The sequence below is a fragment of the Chiloscyllium plagiosum genome, unplaced genomic scaffold, assembly GCF_037043375.1.
Source record: "Chiloscyllium plagiosum isolate Xiang-an unplaced genomic scaffold, Cpla_swu_hap1 HiC_scaffold_5, whole genome shotgun sequence".
NCBI classification, from domain to species: domain Eukaryota; kingdom Metazoa; phylum Chordata; class Chondrichthyes; order Orectolobiformes; family Hemiscylliidae; genus Chiloscyllium; species Chiloscyllium plagiosum.
In genome coordinates, this window is record NW_028270143.1 from 22216545 (window position 1) to 22233473 (window position 16929).

General features: G+C 45.1%; 1 protein-coding gene across 2 annotated transcripts in view; it reads left to right on the top strand.

Moving 5' to 3' along the window:
* The first annotated feature begins 1496 nt into the window (after positions 1-1496).
* retreg1 (reticulophagy regulator 1) overlaps positions 1497-16929 on the top strand; it is an 85588-nt gene continuing 70155 nt past the window's right edge. For both annotated transcript variants that reach the window (XM_087987036.1, XM_043689682.2), the window contains exons 1-2: positions 1497-1821; positions 7806-7912. In XM_087987036.1, coding sequence (XP_087843162.1) covers positions 1535-1821; positions 7806-7912 — 394 coding nt within the window. In that variant the 5' untranslated portion in view covers positions 1497-1534. The remainder of the gene's footprint in view (positions 1822-7805; positions 7913-16929) is intronic.

Genomic DNA, 16929 nt, shown 5'->3' on the forward strand with positions numbered 1-16929 from the left:
TTAGCAGAATGCGCCATTGCCAGAACTTTCCAACAAGCACCAAGACATAGCTTAGTTGCTGGTGAGATCTTTTATGTACTCCTGGACTCTCTACCCCAACATGCTGCCCTCGAAGTGGCTGTTAGTGGTGGTGGTGGTGGGAGGGTGGTGTTGATACTGTCACACATTTTCTGCTGAAATATGCCTTCGTAAAGAAAGTCTGAAGAAAGGTTCAGCTGGAGTACAGCTCATGTTCTCTACTTGTGATCCACCTTCGCCTAGCCTAGAAATCCCGTCCAGTGAATTGGCAGGAACTGGAGGCCAAAGCCTCAGCTCACCTAGGCTGCTGGACAGGACTGTTCTGAGTCCGATCTTACAGGAGTTGAGTGCTGATTATCAAGTGGTGGACTCCACGTTATGGTACTGGCTGGTCCCTATGGTCTCCCCTCCTGGTTTTATTGCTGACATCCAGAGAACATTGGTTCACTTCTTCTGGGTCTAAAAGATGTACTGGGTCACAGCACAGGTTCTGAGTCTCCCTGTTGAACAAAGGCAGTCAATCACTGGCATGTATCCGCACCCAGGTGACAATTTTCTACCTTTAGACCTTGCAGCAATACCTTGCCTCCTCCAAGGTGGTGCACCCTGGCAATGTATCTCATCCACAGGTGCGTAGCCTTAATTACAACATGCAGCTCCTGTTCATTGACGGTGAGGGTTTGCAGGTTGCCTCCAGGATGCAACCTGTCTTTTCCCAGGATCTGATCAAAGCTGGGACATAATGATGCATGCCGGGCCAACGGTTGGGAGTAGTGACTATATTCAGGGAGCCATTGCTCATAAATCTGCACCTCCATAATCATGGCTTTGAGTGGCTGGCAGAAGGGAGGGCCATTGCGTGTGGGGTTGGGGTCATGCTGGCTGGCTGGGGTCTGGACTGGATGATGTTGCAGGGAATTGGCATGCAGGGGGCCTGTGGCAGCTTTTTTAGAATTAGATTAGATTACATTACAGTGTGGAAACAGGCCCTTCGGGCCAACAGGTCCACACCGACCCGCCGAAGCACAACCCACCCATACCCCTACATTTACCTCTTACCTAACACTACGGACAATTTAGTATGGCCAATTCACCTGACCGGCACATTTTTGGACTGTGGGAGGAAACCGGAGCACCCGGAGGAAACCCACGCAGACACAGGGAGAATGTGCAAACTCCACACAGTCGCCTGAGGCGGGAATTGAACCCGGGTCTCTGGCGCTGTGAGGCAGCAGTGCTAACCACCGTGCCACCCACAGCTTTGTGGAGAGACCATCACTATCTTACTACATCTCAACGAAGTTTCTCTTGTCAAAGTGGCATCAACTCACCACTGCCCCAACAATGACGCCACTCACTTGACCCCCCCACTTGTGACGTCAGCAGAATGCGCCCCGCCCCTCCGCTAGGCAGACTGTGAGCTTGCCAAGCCGACCACCAGCCGCTGCGTCACAAACTGGAGAGGCAATGAAACCATGACGCAGGTGACGTAGCGACGTCACGTGGAAGAGCTAAGATGGCGAGTGGACGGCTGTGGTGGCTGCTAGGTAGCAGTGATGCTGGACAACAGCAAAACCGGTGCAAGGCGGCGGCGGCGGCGGCGGGTTCTGGCGATCACATTGTCGACACGCTCCCAGAGGAGGGAGATGCCCCTCGGCTCGCACCGGAGGCTGACAGTGAGCAGAAGTGGGATGATTCCGATTCACTGTGGATGTTGTTGCTGAATTATATGGAAACCGCTGTGACAGGGCACAGACCGGGATGTAGTGTTGCCATGTTCATCTGCTGTAATGCACTGTTCTGGTAAGAGTGAGGCCCGGCGAAAGGTCCCTCCCCACCCACCTCAACGTGCGGGCAAGCGTTTATATCTAACCCAGACAGAGAGACAACAGGAGTGGGCTTGGGCATGCTTGACTTTAACAACATCCACACAAAGCTTGGAAGCTGAATTTGATTTCAATGATATTGAATCAGCTTTGATATTGATAGTAAAGCACTATTAAAACCCGCTTCGGGATCTCGAACAGTTTGCACGGTTACTTTTCTGTGTATTACCGTGGGCCCTATCGCATATGCTTCGCTTTATAGTCCGGAGATTGCACGATTTTCAAGTGTTGGCACCTCCATAGCATGTTGGGGATGATGGCTCTCTTTGGATCAAAGATCTGAATGCGCCATCGCTCATTCAGCTGTTGTTAACAGGTGGAGTGGAGTAATCAATAGTGCAATGGAAACATTAGTGACGAAATGGATTTTAGTTTTACGTGAGGCATTCTTGCAATTGCGCATCGAGAGACTGGAAACAACAAGCCAGGCAGCATCAGGAGGCGGAGAAGCAGACGTTTGGGGTGGGTGACCCTTTATCAGAATTGGGGAAGGAAGCTCAGAAAATAGAGGGAGGGGTCTGAGGCTGAGGGAAATGTAGATTCCATAAATGGATGCAGGTCAGGAGTTATTGTTATAGGTCAGTGGGAAGGATGGAGGGGATAGATGGGTAGGAAGATGGATGGGTAAGATCAGGTCGGGGAGAGCAGAGTAAGGGCTGGATGTGGGATGAGGTTGGTAGGGAGATAGTGAAGCTAATGAGGTGGGTCTGGAAAAGGAACTTGGGAATGGTTGGAAAGATTACTTGAAATTGGAGGACTCTGTGTTAAGTCCTCTGGGTTGGAGGCTGTCCATGTGGAAAATGGGATGTTCTTCCAATTTGCTGTAAACTTACACTTTACAGTGTTTTGCTGCGGCACTGGAAAAGGCTGAGGTTGGACATGTCAGAGGGGGAATTGAAATGGGCAGTAACCGGGAGGTCAGGCCAGCCACTTCGGGCTGGCAATGATGCTTGGTGAAACGTTCACCCCATCTCTGTTTGGTCCCACCAATGTAGAAAAAGCACTGGCTTCGGTAGACTAGGTTGGAGCAGATGGTGAACCTTTGTCTCACCTGGAGTTTTCAGAGCATTACTACTTCAGGTAGCTGAGGAGCAAGATTGTAAGATATAGAATTTATAGCAAAAGATCACTGTATCATGCAACTGAAATGATATATTGAACAAACCTGTTACATTTTTCATCTTTTAGAATGGGTTGCAGGTTTTGGTTTATTAATATGTTAATCCCAAAACTTCTTTCAAATTACGTTCTCGAGATAACTTAAGGTTTATTAAAAACCAAGTAACATCTTGGCTCAAACCTTGAATTAAAGATGTGAGGTTAGTCTGTCTGTATCCCAATTTTGAGCCAGACTGGTTCTGTTTCCAAAGCAGGAATTTATAAAACCTTACATGGATTGACTGCCTGCATTGACTGCTTTTTAAACAAAATAGAATGTATCTGCAAATACAATTTTGCAAATGTAAATTCACCCCATAGATTGATATGTGCGTCTATATGAGACGGAGAAAGATTAGATTACTTAGTGTGGAAACAAGCCCTTCGGCCCAACAAGTCCACACCGACCCTCTGAAGAGCAACCCACCCAGGCCCATTCCCCTACACCTAACACTACGGGCAATTTAGCATGGCCAATTCACCTAACCTGCACACTCTTGGACTGTGGGAGGAAACCGGACCACCCAGAGGAAACCCATGCAGACATGGGGAAAATGTGCAAACTACACACAGGCAGTTGCCTGAGGCAGGAATTCAACCCAGGTCTCTGGTGCTGGGAGGCAGCAGTACTAACTATTGTGCCACTGTGCTGCCCACAGTGGCACAGGTGCGACACAGTGGTGAACTCTTCTGTTAATTAACTCAAATGCCCAGAAAAATTCAGCTCACCTTGTAATCTTGAAGTATGACTGACTGTAACTCCCAAATTCCACTCTTTGAATAAAATAATATCGATTTATTCTTAACTCTAAAAGTGAACATTAAACAACAACTGTCACAATTCTATGCCCCCCCTTTCTCTTAAGTGCTTATTATCTGCCTCAACTCCAGAACAATATACTATTCCAATAAAACACTTATTTAAATTCCACTTAATTTCAAAACCATATGGTGACTGTTGTCTTTGGTGTCTCTCTTCGTCTGGCTGAAAATCTCCCTTAGTTGTCGTCTTTTTTTTACTGTGAATGTCTTAAATATGGAAAGGTAACTTTGATAGTGTTTCCTAATTTATTGGGTCTCTGTCAATGGCAGTTGCTCAGTCTCCAAATTTTAAAATGCCTTCCTTTTACATCCCCCAATATCGAATTGTCTCATTGGTTCGATGTTGGCACAACAATAAATTCAAATTCAATTATATTTTAGTATCCTGCGCATAATTTAAACTGGCTACATTGGAATTGTTAAATTAAATTGACAATCAACTCTGATATGGAGAAAGTGAGGACTGCAGATGCAAAGCCCCAAGGGATCCTTCCATATCCATCACAAATTCACCTGCACCTCCACACACATCATTTACTGCACCTGATGTGGCCTCCTATACATTGGGGAGACAGGCCTACTTGCAGAACGTTTCGGAGAACATCCCTGGGACACTCGCACCAACCAACCCAACAGCCCTGTGGCTGAACACTTTAACTCCCCCTCCCACTCCGCCAAGGACATGCAGGTCCTTGGCCTCCTCCATCGCCAGACGATGGCAACACGATGCCTGGAGGAAGAGCGCCTCATCTTCCGCTTAGGAACCCTCCAACCACAAGGGAAGAATGCAGATTTCTCCTCCTTCCTCATTCCCCTCCCCCCATCTTTTCTCAGTCCCAACCCTTGGACTCAGCATCGCCTTCTTGATCTGCAATCTTCTTCCCAACCTCTCTGCCCCCAACCCCTCTCCGGCCTATCACCTCACCTTAACCTCCTTCCACCTATCGCATTCCCAACGCCCCTCCTCCCTACCTTTTATCTTAACCTGCTTGGCACACCCTCCTCATTCCTGAAGAAGGGCTTATGCCCGAAACGTCGATTCTCCTGCTCCTTTGATGCTGCCTGACCTGCTGTGCTTTTCCAGCAACACATTTTTCAGCTCCAATCAACTCTGATATCTGTTTTACAGCTAAATGTTTCAATTTTCCAGTACACCCTGAGACTGCCATCTAGTCATATCACAGGTGCTTGTTAGCTCTCAGTTCAGAACAACATTCACATTCTCTCGAAGGTGCAGTACATGCCTTCACCTTCATAACTGAACAATGGTCTATTTAACATTCAGCAGCTGTTTAAAGGCAAGAAGTGCAGGTGTAGGCAAGTTCTTGGTGAGGTGCACATCCTCATTGATAAGGTGTTGCAGGCTGTGAAGAGCAAGGCCTAGTTTTTCTGCTCCCAGACAGTACTGGGCAATGAAGGGTACTCTCTCGGTCACATCCCATATCTGTCTCCTCAAGAGGCCATTACGGTTTCTCGCAGTGGCACGTCTGAATTGGTGATTGAGTTGAGCATTGTACCCTGTTTTTATGAGGGCATCCTTCACCTTGAGGTGTCCGTCGCATTCCTCCTCATCTGTGTGCATGTTGGGTTTCTTCCTAGGGGGTGGCTGTTTTAATATGTTTAGGGTGGAAGCTAGAGAAATGCAGCGTCGTGAGGTTATCTGTGGGTTTACAGTAGAGTAACATAGTGAGGTGCCAGTCCTTGATGGAGATGCGTGTGTCCAAGAATGAGACAGATATTAATGAGTAGTCCGTGGTAATTCTGATGATGGGATGAAACTTGTTGATATCACTGTGCAGTTATTTCAGTGACTCCTCACCATGGCTCCAGAGGAAGAAAATGTCGTTGATATATCTGGGGCGTACTACTGGTTGGAGGTAGTGTGTAGCAAAGACACCTTGCTTGAACTTGTGCATGTAAGCTTTAGCATATTTGGGTACAAATTTTGTCCCCATGGCTGTTCCATATGTCTGGATGAAGAACTGATTGTCGAAGGTGAAGATGTTGTGGTTGAAGATGAAACCGATGAGTTGTAGGAAGATGCTTATGGATTGGTAGTTGTTGGTGTTGAGTACTGAGGCTGTTGCTGCGATGCCGTCATCGTGGGGGATGCTGGTGCAGAGTATCCAAATGTCCATTGTGATGAGGAATGGTCCTGGTTCGATTAGTCCTTGGGTGCTGAGTTTCTCTAAGAAATCTGTAGTGTTGCGACAAGCTGGGGGTCCCTGTACAATAAGTTTTGAGATGCTCTTTCCATGACCGTAGAGGTTCTGCCTGACACAATAGGCCGACCAGATGTGTTGGCTTTGTGTATCTTTGGAAGGCAATAGAAGTCCCAGACGTGGGATGAGAGTGTGCAGGGAACTCTGTAGCACTTGATCAAAAGTCTTGATCATGCTGTTTAGTTTACAGGTGTTTTCTTAGGTCAGATTGGTCGGTAGTTGCCTGTAGTGTTTCTGATTGTTCAGTGTCTGTATACTTCCTTGCAGTAGTCTTTCCTATTCTGAATGAAGATGGCTCTTCCTTTTATCTGCAGGTTTGATGACAATGTTGTGATTTGGTTTTGAAAGCACTGATGGCATTGTGTTGTGATTGGGTGATGTTTTGCTCTACCTTGTGCATGCGGCTGATGAATCTGGCGTTTACACATTTCGTGACTGTTTGAGCATACATGTCATGCCCAGGGCAGTGGCTCACCGTAGGGGATGAAATTGACTCCTCCTTTGGTTGCTCCACTACGGAGTTGTCCAATCACGGACGGACTTCCAGTTTGTCAGATGTCTCACCGGGATCTCAGGCAGCCAATCCATGGAACGTTTTATAAATTCCTAGTTTGGAAATAGAACCAGTTTGGCCTACCATTGGGATACAGACAGACTAACTTCACACCTTTGACACACGGTTTGAGCTGAGATGTCACTTTGTTTTTATAAAACGTCAAGTTATCGAGATTGTGATTTGAACAAAGTTCTAGGATTTAATATAATTGAGCAAAAACCTGCAATCTGTTCTAAAAGATGAAACCCGCAACCTGGGTTTGTTCAGGCTATTGTTTCAGTTGCATGACACTGTGATCTTTTGCTATAAATTCTATGTCTTATGATCTTGCTGCTCAGCTACCTCATGAGGGTGCAGTGCTCTGAAAGCTATTACTTCCAAATAAACCTTTTGGACTATAACCTGGTGTTGTGACTTTTAATTTTGTCCACCCTGCTCCAACACCAGCAGCTCCACATCACCTGGAAGGACTGTTTTGGGACCCAGGATGGAGGTCAGGGAAGTGGAGTATGGGCAGGTTAGATTAGATTAGATTCCCGACAGTGTGGAAACAGGCCCTTCGGCCTAACCAGTCCGCACCGATCCTCCGAAGAGCAACCCACCCAGACCCATTTCCCTCTGACTAATGCACCTAACACTATGGGCAATTTTAGCATGGCCAATTCACCTGACCTGCACGTCTTTGGACTGTGGGAGGAAACCATAGCACCCAGAGGAAACCCACGCAGACACAGGGAGAATGTGCAAACTCCACACAGACAATCACCCGAGGCTGGAATCAAACCTGGGCCCTTGGTGCTGTGAGGCAGCAGTGCTAACCACTGAGCCACCGTGCTGACCCAAGTGTTGCACTGGGGGGGTGGGGGGGGAGTTGTTGGAGTGTGGCGCAAACCAAGGAGTAACAAAGCAACTGGTCCTGGTGGAAGGCTGGGAGGGGAAAATGGTCTGGGTGGTAGTCTGATTGGAGTTGGCGGAAGGGTTCGCAATTGTGCAGTGACTATATTTTTGAGATTAAATGCTAAAGAATAGAAACTTTATCGAGTGACAAGCAGTGTATGGGTACTGTATTACGTGCAATTTGAAATTGCAATTGTTGAGTTTGCACCGTTTTGATTTCTTACCTTCCCCTCCTCTGCTTTTCAGGTTTCTAGCTTTAACGCCTTGGAGGTTTTATTCCCTTCTTGCTTTGGGCTTCCTTTGGTTGGTTGTTATGGAAACCATGAAAGCTTTGGTTTTGTTCGCCGTGAATGGTAAGAAGGATGTGTAAGTGCTGTCTCTTTCTTTAAGAATTGTTATCAAGGTTCATGGCTTAGCTTTTTATTTTCATATCTGAGAACACTATAATGACATAACGGAAGATGGAACATGAACATCTAGAATGACCTGTTGGTGGCGCAACTCTGCATTAGCACCTAAATTTCTAATATGTGGTTTTGATGATAGTTGTGTTGTGAAAGTCTTATTTTTAGTAAATGATTAACAGGTCTTAGTCTGCTAAGATCAGGACAACATTAACTTTAAATAGCCTGTTACTGTAGCTTCATCTTGTCACAAAGTGGCAGGCGAGTCAAACAAATGTATAGCTCAGAAACAGACCCTTCGGTCCAACCCGTCCATGCTGACCAGACATCCCAACCCAATGCTACCACTTGGCCCATATCCCTCTCAGCCCTTCCTATTCATACACCCAACCGGATGCTTTTTAAATGCTGCAATTGTACCAGCCTCCACCACTTCCTCTGACAACTCATTCCATAAATACAGCACCCACTCCATGAAAACGTTGCCCCTTCGGTCACTTTTATAGCTGTTCCCTCTCACCCAAACCTATGCCCTCAAGTTCTGAACTCCCTCCACCCTCCGGGAAAAGGCATATGCCCCTCATGATTTTGTAAACCTCTACAAGGTCACCCCTCAGCCTCTGACACTCTAGGGAAACAGCCCAAGCCTATTCTGTAGCTCAAATACTCCAACCCTGGCAACATCCTTGTAAATCTTTTCTCAATCCTTTCAAGTTTCTCAACATTTTTCTGATTGGAAGGAGACCAGAATTGCATGCAGTATTCCAAAAGTGGGCTAATTAATGTCCTGTACAGCTGCAACATGTCCTCCCAACTCCTATACTCGATGCTGTGACCAATAAAGGAAAGCATAACAAATGTCCTCTTCACTATCCTATCTCCCTGTGACTCTACTTTCAAGGAGCTATGAACCTGCACTCCAAAGTCTCTGTTCAGCAACACTCCCTAGGACCTTACCATTAAGTGTATAGGTTCTGCTCTGATTTGCTTTTCCAAAATGCAGCACCTCCCATTTATCTAAATAAACTCCATCTGCCACTTATTCCTTGGCCCATCTGATCAAGGAGGAGAAAGTGAGGTCTGCAGATGCTGGAGATCAGAGCTGAAAATGTGTTGCTGGGAAAGCGCAGCAGGTCAGGCAGCATCCAGGGAACAGGAGAATCGACGTTTCGGGCATAAGCCCTTCTTCAGGAGTCCTGAAGAAGGGTTTATGCCCGAAACGTCGATTCTCCTGTTCCCTGGATGCTGCCTGACCTGCTGCGCTTTTCCAGCAACACATTTCCATCTGATCAAGGTCCTACTGTGCTCTGAGGTAACCATGTCTGCTGTCCACTACACCTCCAATTTTGGTGGAGAGCAAGACTGTGATGTTGTCACTTCAGGAAACCATATATACTGTTTGATTAGCATTTCACTGTCCCACTTGACCACTGAAACTACATCTCCCCCAAGTCTCTGGCTGTCGACATCCTTCTTAGTGCCCCCCTTTCCCCACCCCACTTTCAGGCAGCATATATTGCTACCACTGTAGTGATTTCAAAAGTCAACCCTAAAGTATTCCCAACACTTTTTAGAATGGTTTGGGAATTTAAGCCCTCCGTGGAGTCTCTTGGTCTGTGCTGGCTGAAGGAGAATTGACTGATGACTTCATTTATGAATAAGGTCATGAACTGGATATTTCAAATACAGTAACTCTGTTCTGTTGATTAATTTACATTTGAAATGAGTGCAAGCCTGCTCTGTTGCACTTTTATCATTCTCCGTTTGAGTTAGGACTGTGTGTGTGGCTTTCTTTTCTGTTGGGTACATCATAGAATGCATTCTGGAAGGTGTCCAAATACAGCACAGTGGTTCTCCTGTATCCACTCTGGTTGAGGCTTCCTCACGACATGCTAATACATTAGTCAACACAATTTCCCCTTCATGAAGCTAAGCTGACTCTGCTTGATTTAGATGATGACTTTTCGCATGTTCTGCTATTACTTCACTAATTCATTCAATACTTCTCCAACAATAAATGTTATGTGAAGTAACCTAGTTACCCATATGGATATCACATTGGTAGTTTTCTAGTTCTCAAGTATCTCTGGAGAATCCAGAGATTTTTAGAAAATGACTACTCCTGCATCCACAGTCTCTATAGCTACTTCTTTTATGATTCTTGCTTGCAAGCTATCAGGGCCAGGGGACATGGGTATCTTTAGCCCAATTACATTGTTTAATATGACATCTCTAGTAATGATATTTAATTCCTCTCCCTCTGTATTCTTTACTACTGATGTAATGTTTAAAGTAACTTCCACAGTGAAGATTGATGGAAAAAAATCTGTTTGATTCCTCTGCCATTTTGCTGGTTCTCCATAACCATGTTCCCAGATTCACTTCCTAAGAGGCTTATGTTCACTTTGAGGAGAAAGTGAGGACTGCAGATGCTGGAGATCAGAGCTGAAAATGTGTTGCTGGAAAAGCGCAGCAGGTCAGGCAGCATCCAGGGAACAGGAGAGTCGACGTTTCGGACATAAGCCTTCCTGAAGAAGGGCTTATGCCCGAAACGTCGAATCTCCTGTTCCCTGATTGCTGCCTGACCTGCGCTTTTCCAGCAACGCATTTTCGGCTATGTTCACTTTGACCCTATTTTTCTTAATATTTAAAGAAGCTCCCTTGATGAGATTTTATGCTCTTCACTTGTTCGCTGTTAGAATTCTATTTTCGCTCTTTGATATCTTCCTTTGCTGGATTCAGAATTTATCCCAGAGTGGTGGGGCATGCACCAAACAACCCCACTACCCTGTGGCCAATCACTTCTACTCCCCCTTACTCTCTCCCAAGGACATGCAAATCCTGGGCTGCCTCCACCACCAAATCAAAGATCTTTTAGATTAGATTAGATTACATTACAGTGTGGAAACAGGCCCTTCGACCCAACAAGTCCACACCGACCCGCTGAAGCGCAACCCACCCATACCCTACATTTACCCCTTACCTAACACTACGGGCAATTTAGCATGGCCAATTCACCTGACCTGCACATCTTTGGACTGTGGGAGGAAACCGGAGCACCCGGAGGAAACCCACGCGGACACGGGGAGAACGTGCAAACTCCACACAGTCAGTCGCCTGAGGCGGGAATTGAACCCGGGTCTCAGGCGCTGTGAGGCAGCAGTGCTAACCACTGTGCCACCTTAAGAATGTTACCATCACTGAACCACCCACTATCAACATCCTTGTGTTTACCACTGACCGGAAACTCATCTGGCTTTGTCATGTAAATACAGTGCCTACAAGAGCTGGCCAGAGGTTGGGAGTATCTTCTTCCTCAAGAACCTACAACCACACAGCATCAGCATTGACTTCACCAGTTTCCACATTTTGCCGCCCCCCCCGCTCCCAATTCCAAGTCCAAACCTCCACCTCATCACTTCCCATCTCACTTGGCCTGACCTACCTGTCCATCTTCCTTCCTGTCTGCTCCATCCTCCCCACCAACCTATCACTGTCACCTGCCTCTTCCCCAGCCTCACCCCACTCCCCTATTTATCTCTCAACCCCCTTCCCCTTCCACCTTCCTGATGAAGGGCTTATGCCCCAAACATATGACTCTTCTGCTACCCGACTGCTGCTTGACCTGCTTTGCTTTTTCCAGCACTTACTCTTTGCTGTTTTCCCTTTTTTCTTTCCCAAGTTGGGGCCTTGGCTTGCAAACCTAATTGCTTCTGCCCCTTGCTGGAGTATCTATGATTCCTTGTACAATTGCTGATTACATGAGAACACGAAATGGGGTTGTAAACAGCACCAGTTTATGGTGTACATTGCCATTCTATTAGCCTCAATCAGCAGCAGTTCCTTGGACAGGGTGTCATTTCTACACATGATATTACACTGTGGCTGTAGTTGGTACAATGAGGATTCCTTTCTTCTTGTGACTCCACAGTTTTGCCAGAAAATGTTGCCTTTTATTTTCCTTATGCATTTGACTACATAATCGTTTCTGTAAAACAGGCTTAAGTCAGTGCTCTTTTTTTTAGACAGGATGAGCTCCCAGATGGCGTCTAAAACAACTTGCACTTTCCTTATCTACATATATTGTCTGATTTACCTCGTTCCATGGCAGTAGTATTACAAACAATATGACAAGAGCATTCAAGATCAGGTGTTATTTAATCACCTGTTCTTTCATTTTCTTTTGAAAGATTTTCACCTTCTGTTGCTAACAGGCCAAGTTTTGCAAAGATTAATTGAAACCCAGGGAAAAAAGAAACCGCAAGTAAGACTGTGCGTTCCACTTTTCCTTGAAGTGTGTGCTTACTGTCTGTCCCTCTTCAGCCAGTGTTTGGTGGGATGAGGCAGCTTTACTTGGCTGAAATCTTTTGGTAGAGTTTCTTTAACTGCTTTTCCTTAAAGCAGATTTTGCGTTTTGGTGATGGGTTGTATGCATTGATTGATTGTCGTTTGCTCCTTCTCTCAGCCTAAATATATTGTAAATATCAAGATAACAACTGTTTTTATTTACAGTTCTTCATTTAATCTGATTTCTGATCTTCTTTGATATGACTCAGACACCCTTAACATCCTCTAATTTTTGATTATTTTCCCAGTCCGCATTTTCTTTTTGAGTTTCACCTTGCTTTATGCAAAGTGCAAGCGTACTTCACCAGGCCCCAAAGAACAATTTTTATATCTAGGTTCATTTCCTACAATATTTCTTAGTCTGTAATATTACTAAAATGTGGTGAACCCCCTTTTGCAAGTTCTGTGCCTCACTTTTATCATCTGTTAGTGCTTCTGGTTCCAGCTATCCTAACATATCCAACATGGAAAGCCATGTTGTTTTGTTTTCCAAACATTTTCACTGGATTGACATGATACCAACTAGCTTTAGAATCTAAGTGACCCAACTTATTTTTGCAAACAAAAAGGTGTTGGGCCTGGACCATGACTTCTTGTCCCACACTGAATTCTGCTGGGTGCACCTTTCCATCAAAATAGGCTTTACTCCATTTTTGCATTCTTCCCATGTTTTAATGCAGCTATCTTTTGGATCGCCTGCAAATTTCCCACTCATCTCTCAAATTTCTCATGCTTATCGTGGTTAGTTCTGATTCAGGAAAGGTTGAATCCCAGCAATAAATATCTCTATTCTTGTCTTTGACATGTGCACGCTGAGCATGTAGAGAGCAACTCCAGTAGAACTGGATATTATATTTCTATTCACAAAGGGAGAACTGCATTGCATATGGAGTTGTTTTGTTGCAAGGTCCTCCTTGTAATCCCCTTTTGAGTTCTGCTCATGCTTTCTACTATTCTGTTGGACTCCAAGGTGGTAAGCAATGTGGAATTTTGGATTCCCATTAACTTGCATTATCTGGGCAGTGAGGTGAGAACTCCGATCTGACTCCATGCTGTGTGGCAGTTCCCATCAGGTGAACACCTGTCTTAGCAAAGTATACTAGACTCTGAGATAGCTGCACAATGTATCTATTTTGTAGAAAAAGCTTGGTGAATGTATGATGGACCTCCAAGATGTATTTGAATTCACCCCTGCACGAGGTTGGTGATCCCACATAATCAGTCCGTAAGCTTTCCGGTCTCCATTCACTGGTCGTATATGCCTGAACGCCCCCCCCCCAGTTTACTGATCGTGATGTTTTGAGCATAGAACAGACAGTTTTCCATAGCGTAGTGCACATCCTCTCCCATGTCAGGCCACATCATAACTCCTTTGTTCTGTTTACTGTAGCCTCCCCACCCTGATGTCCTCAAAAGTCATGGTACTAATTATTTGGTTTCTGTCCTATCTGGTATCCTGTAATTACCTTCCTATACTACCAGTTGTTTGTCAATTAAATGTTAGGTTTTTATCTGTTACACTCAGTTGGGCATTCTCCTTTCTGTATCTGTCTTTCTGTTTTGTCCCTGACTGGGCTTCCACGAGGTGTTCAACCTGAATTTGTGAGATTGTTGCAGTGACTTCTCCCTTTTCTGAGGGAACCTCCCCCTTCTACAGAAGACAGGTAGACCATATGTAATCCCTGAGTCTAGATGGGGGAAAAGAACTTTTTTGAATTGTATCCAAGATGGAGGATGGGAAAAAGTTGTGGCTGTAAGAGCTGCTCCCTTTTTTTTTCCTTTATAAGATGTTTCAGGTGTTGTAAGTGATTTCCTCGAATTCCAGGAGCAGCAGTCTTGTAAGCTGTTGCATTGTTTTGGAACTTTGGGGGTAAAATAGTCAAATAACGGCAGTTTTAAAAGGAGGAAGACAGACAAAAGGCAGTGAGCACTTTGTCATTGTGGGGAGACAGAGAAAGAAACCTACACTGCTAACTGACACAGCAGTGAATCTGCACAGTTACTGCCTTTGCTGTTTTTGAATTCGTGTATCCCTGGATATCAGGGTGCGTCGAGTATAAGTTAACAAACAGCGAAATTCACACTGACCTTGAAGGAACCTGTGTGGGACAGCTCACAGCACGAGAACAGACAAGTGCATAGTTTTTAACATGTAACCTTGCTCTAAGTCTACAGTAGTGAGTATATTTCATTGAAATCTGTTCCTTGATTACATTTTAGAAATCTAAACTGTAAGTACTAAGATAGCCGGAAGACCTTTTTTTTACAGCATTGTTTTTGTGGGTCTGTAGATTGTGAAGGAGCAAATGATGGCCTTTTGTAGGGTGATGTGTTCTTCCTGTCGGATGTGGGAGTTTAGGAAGAGTTTTCACTTACTAATGAATTATATCTGCAGGAAGTGTGTTTTGGTTGCGAATCCTATCAGAGTGCATTGATCGTTTGGAGAGCAGTTAGAGGCAATAAGGAATTTACAAGAGTAAGTTGTGTGATGGCAGTTATGGGAAAGGAGAAAAACCAATGATACAGTCAGGTAAATGGATTACCTCAAGCAAAGCTGGGGGCACGAGGTGGGCAGGTAGTGCTGGGGTCTTCTGTGGCTTCCCCATTTCAAACAAGTATGTAGTTTTGGAAAACGTGATGGGGTGACGGACTCTCAGGGGAATGTAGCGCGATCAGCCAAGTTTCTGGTATTGAGACAGGCTCTACTGTAATGCAAGGTATGTCAGATTCTAAGCGATTGATTTTGATAGAGGACTCTCTAGAGGCATGGACAGACCTTTCTGCGGCCAGCAGCAAAAACTCAGAATGGTGTATTGCCTCCTTGGTGCCAGAATCAAGGATATCGGAGAGTGCAGAATGCTCTTGAAGGGGAGAAGGACCAGCAGGAGGTCACTGGTTCCAATGTGTACAATGACATATGAAGGGAAAAGCGCAGATTGTGAAGGGAGCCTATAGGAAGCTGGGCGGAAATTTAAAAAGGAGGTCCTCTAGGATAGTATTATCAGAGTTACTCCTGGGGCTACGAGCTAGTGTGGGTAGGAATGGGAAGATAGCGCAGATGAATGCGTGGGGAGCTGGTGCAGGGAGAAGGGTTTGCATTTTTTGCATCACTGGAATTTCTTCAGGGGTAGAAGTGACCTGTACAAGGAAGGACGGATAGCACCTGAATTGGAAGGGGACAAATATACTGGCATTGAGATTTGCTCGAGCTGCTCAGCAGGATGTAAACTAGTAAGGTGGAGGTTGGGTTGGCGCTGGGACCCAGGGAGGTAGTGAGGAAAGAGATCAATCTGAGACTGGTACAGTTGGAAAAAGAGCGAGTCAAACAGTCAGGGCCGGCAGGAACAAAGCAGAAAACGAGTTAGGACTGATAAATTACACTGCATTTATTTCAATGTAAGAGACCAAACAGGGAAGGCAGGTGAACTCAGGGCATGGTTAGGGACTGGGATATCATAGCAATTACAGAGACATGGCTCAGGGATGAACAGGACTGACCGCTTAATGTTCAAGGATACAAATGCTATAGGAAGGATGGGGGGGAGGGGAGGGGGAAATCAAGAGGAGGGGGTGTCGCCTTTTTGATAAGGGATAGTAATACTGCTGTACTTAGGGAGGATATTCCTGGGAATACATCCAGCAGAGTTAGTTGGGTAAACTGAAAAGGTAAGAAAGGGATGATCACCTTATAGGGATTGTATTATAGACCCCCCCGCTCCCCTCAATAGTCAGTGGGAGATTGAGAAACAAATTTGTAAGGAGATCTCCATTATCTGTAAGAATAATAGGATGGTTATGGAAGGGGATTTTAACTTTCTGAACTTTTAACTTTTTTGCTTTGGGATGTGGATGTACCTATTAGAGAAGGTGCAAAACTTGACCTACTCTTGGGAAATAAGGCAGAGCAGGTGACTGAGGTGTCAGTGGGGGAGCACTTTGGGGCCAACGACCATAATTAGTTTTAAAATAGTGATGGAAAAGGATAGACCAGATATAAAAGTTCTAAATTGGAGGAAGGCTAATTTTGATGATATTAGGCAACAACTAAAGCTGATTGGGGGCAGATGTTTGCAGGTAAGGGTATAACTGACAAATGGGAAGTCTTCAGAAATGAGTTAACAAGAGTGCAGAGACAGTATATTTCCATTAGGGTGAAAAGAATGCTGGATGATGAGAAATTGCAGTTTTGATTAGAAAAAGGAGGAGGAGTATGGCAGATATAGACAGAAGAGATCAAGAGAATCCTTAGAGTAGAAAGGCAGTAGAAGTATACTTAAGAGGGAAATCAGGAGGGCACAAATTAGACATAGCTTCAGCAAATAGGGTTAAGGAGAATCCAAAGTTATTTTATGAATATATTAAGGACAAAAGGGTAACTAGGGAGAGAATAGGGCCCTTCAAAGACCAGCTAGGCAGCCTACGTGTGAAACTGCAGGAGATGGGGGCGATAGTAAATTAGTATTTTGCATCAGTGTTACTGTGGCAGAGGACATGGAATATATAGAATGTAGGGAGATAGATCTTGAAAAATCTTGAAAAATGTCTATATTACAGAAGAGGAGGTGCTGGATTTCTTGAAATGCATAAGTGGATAAATCCCCAGGATCTCATCACATGTA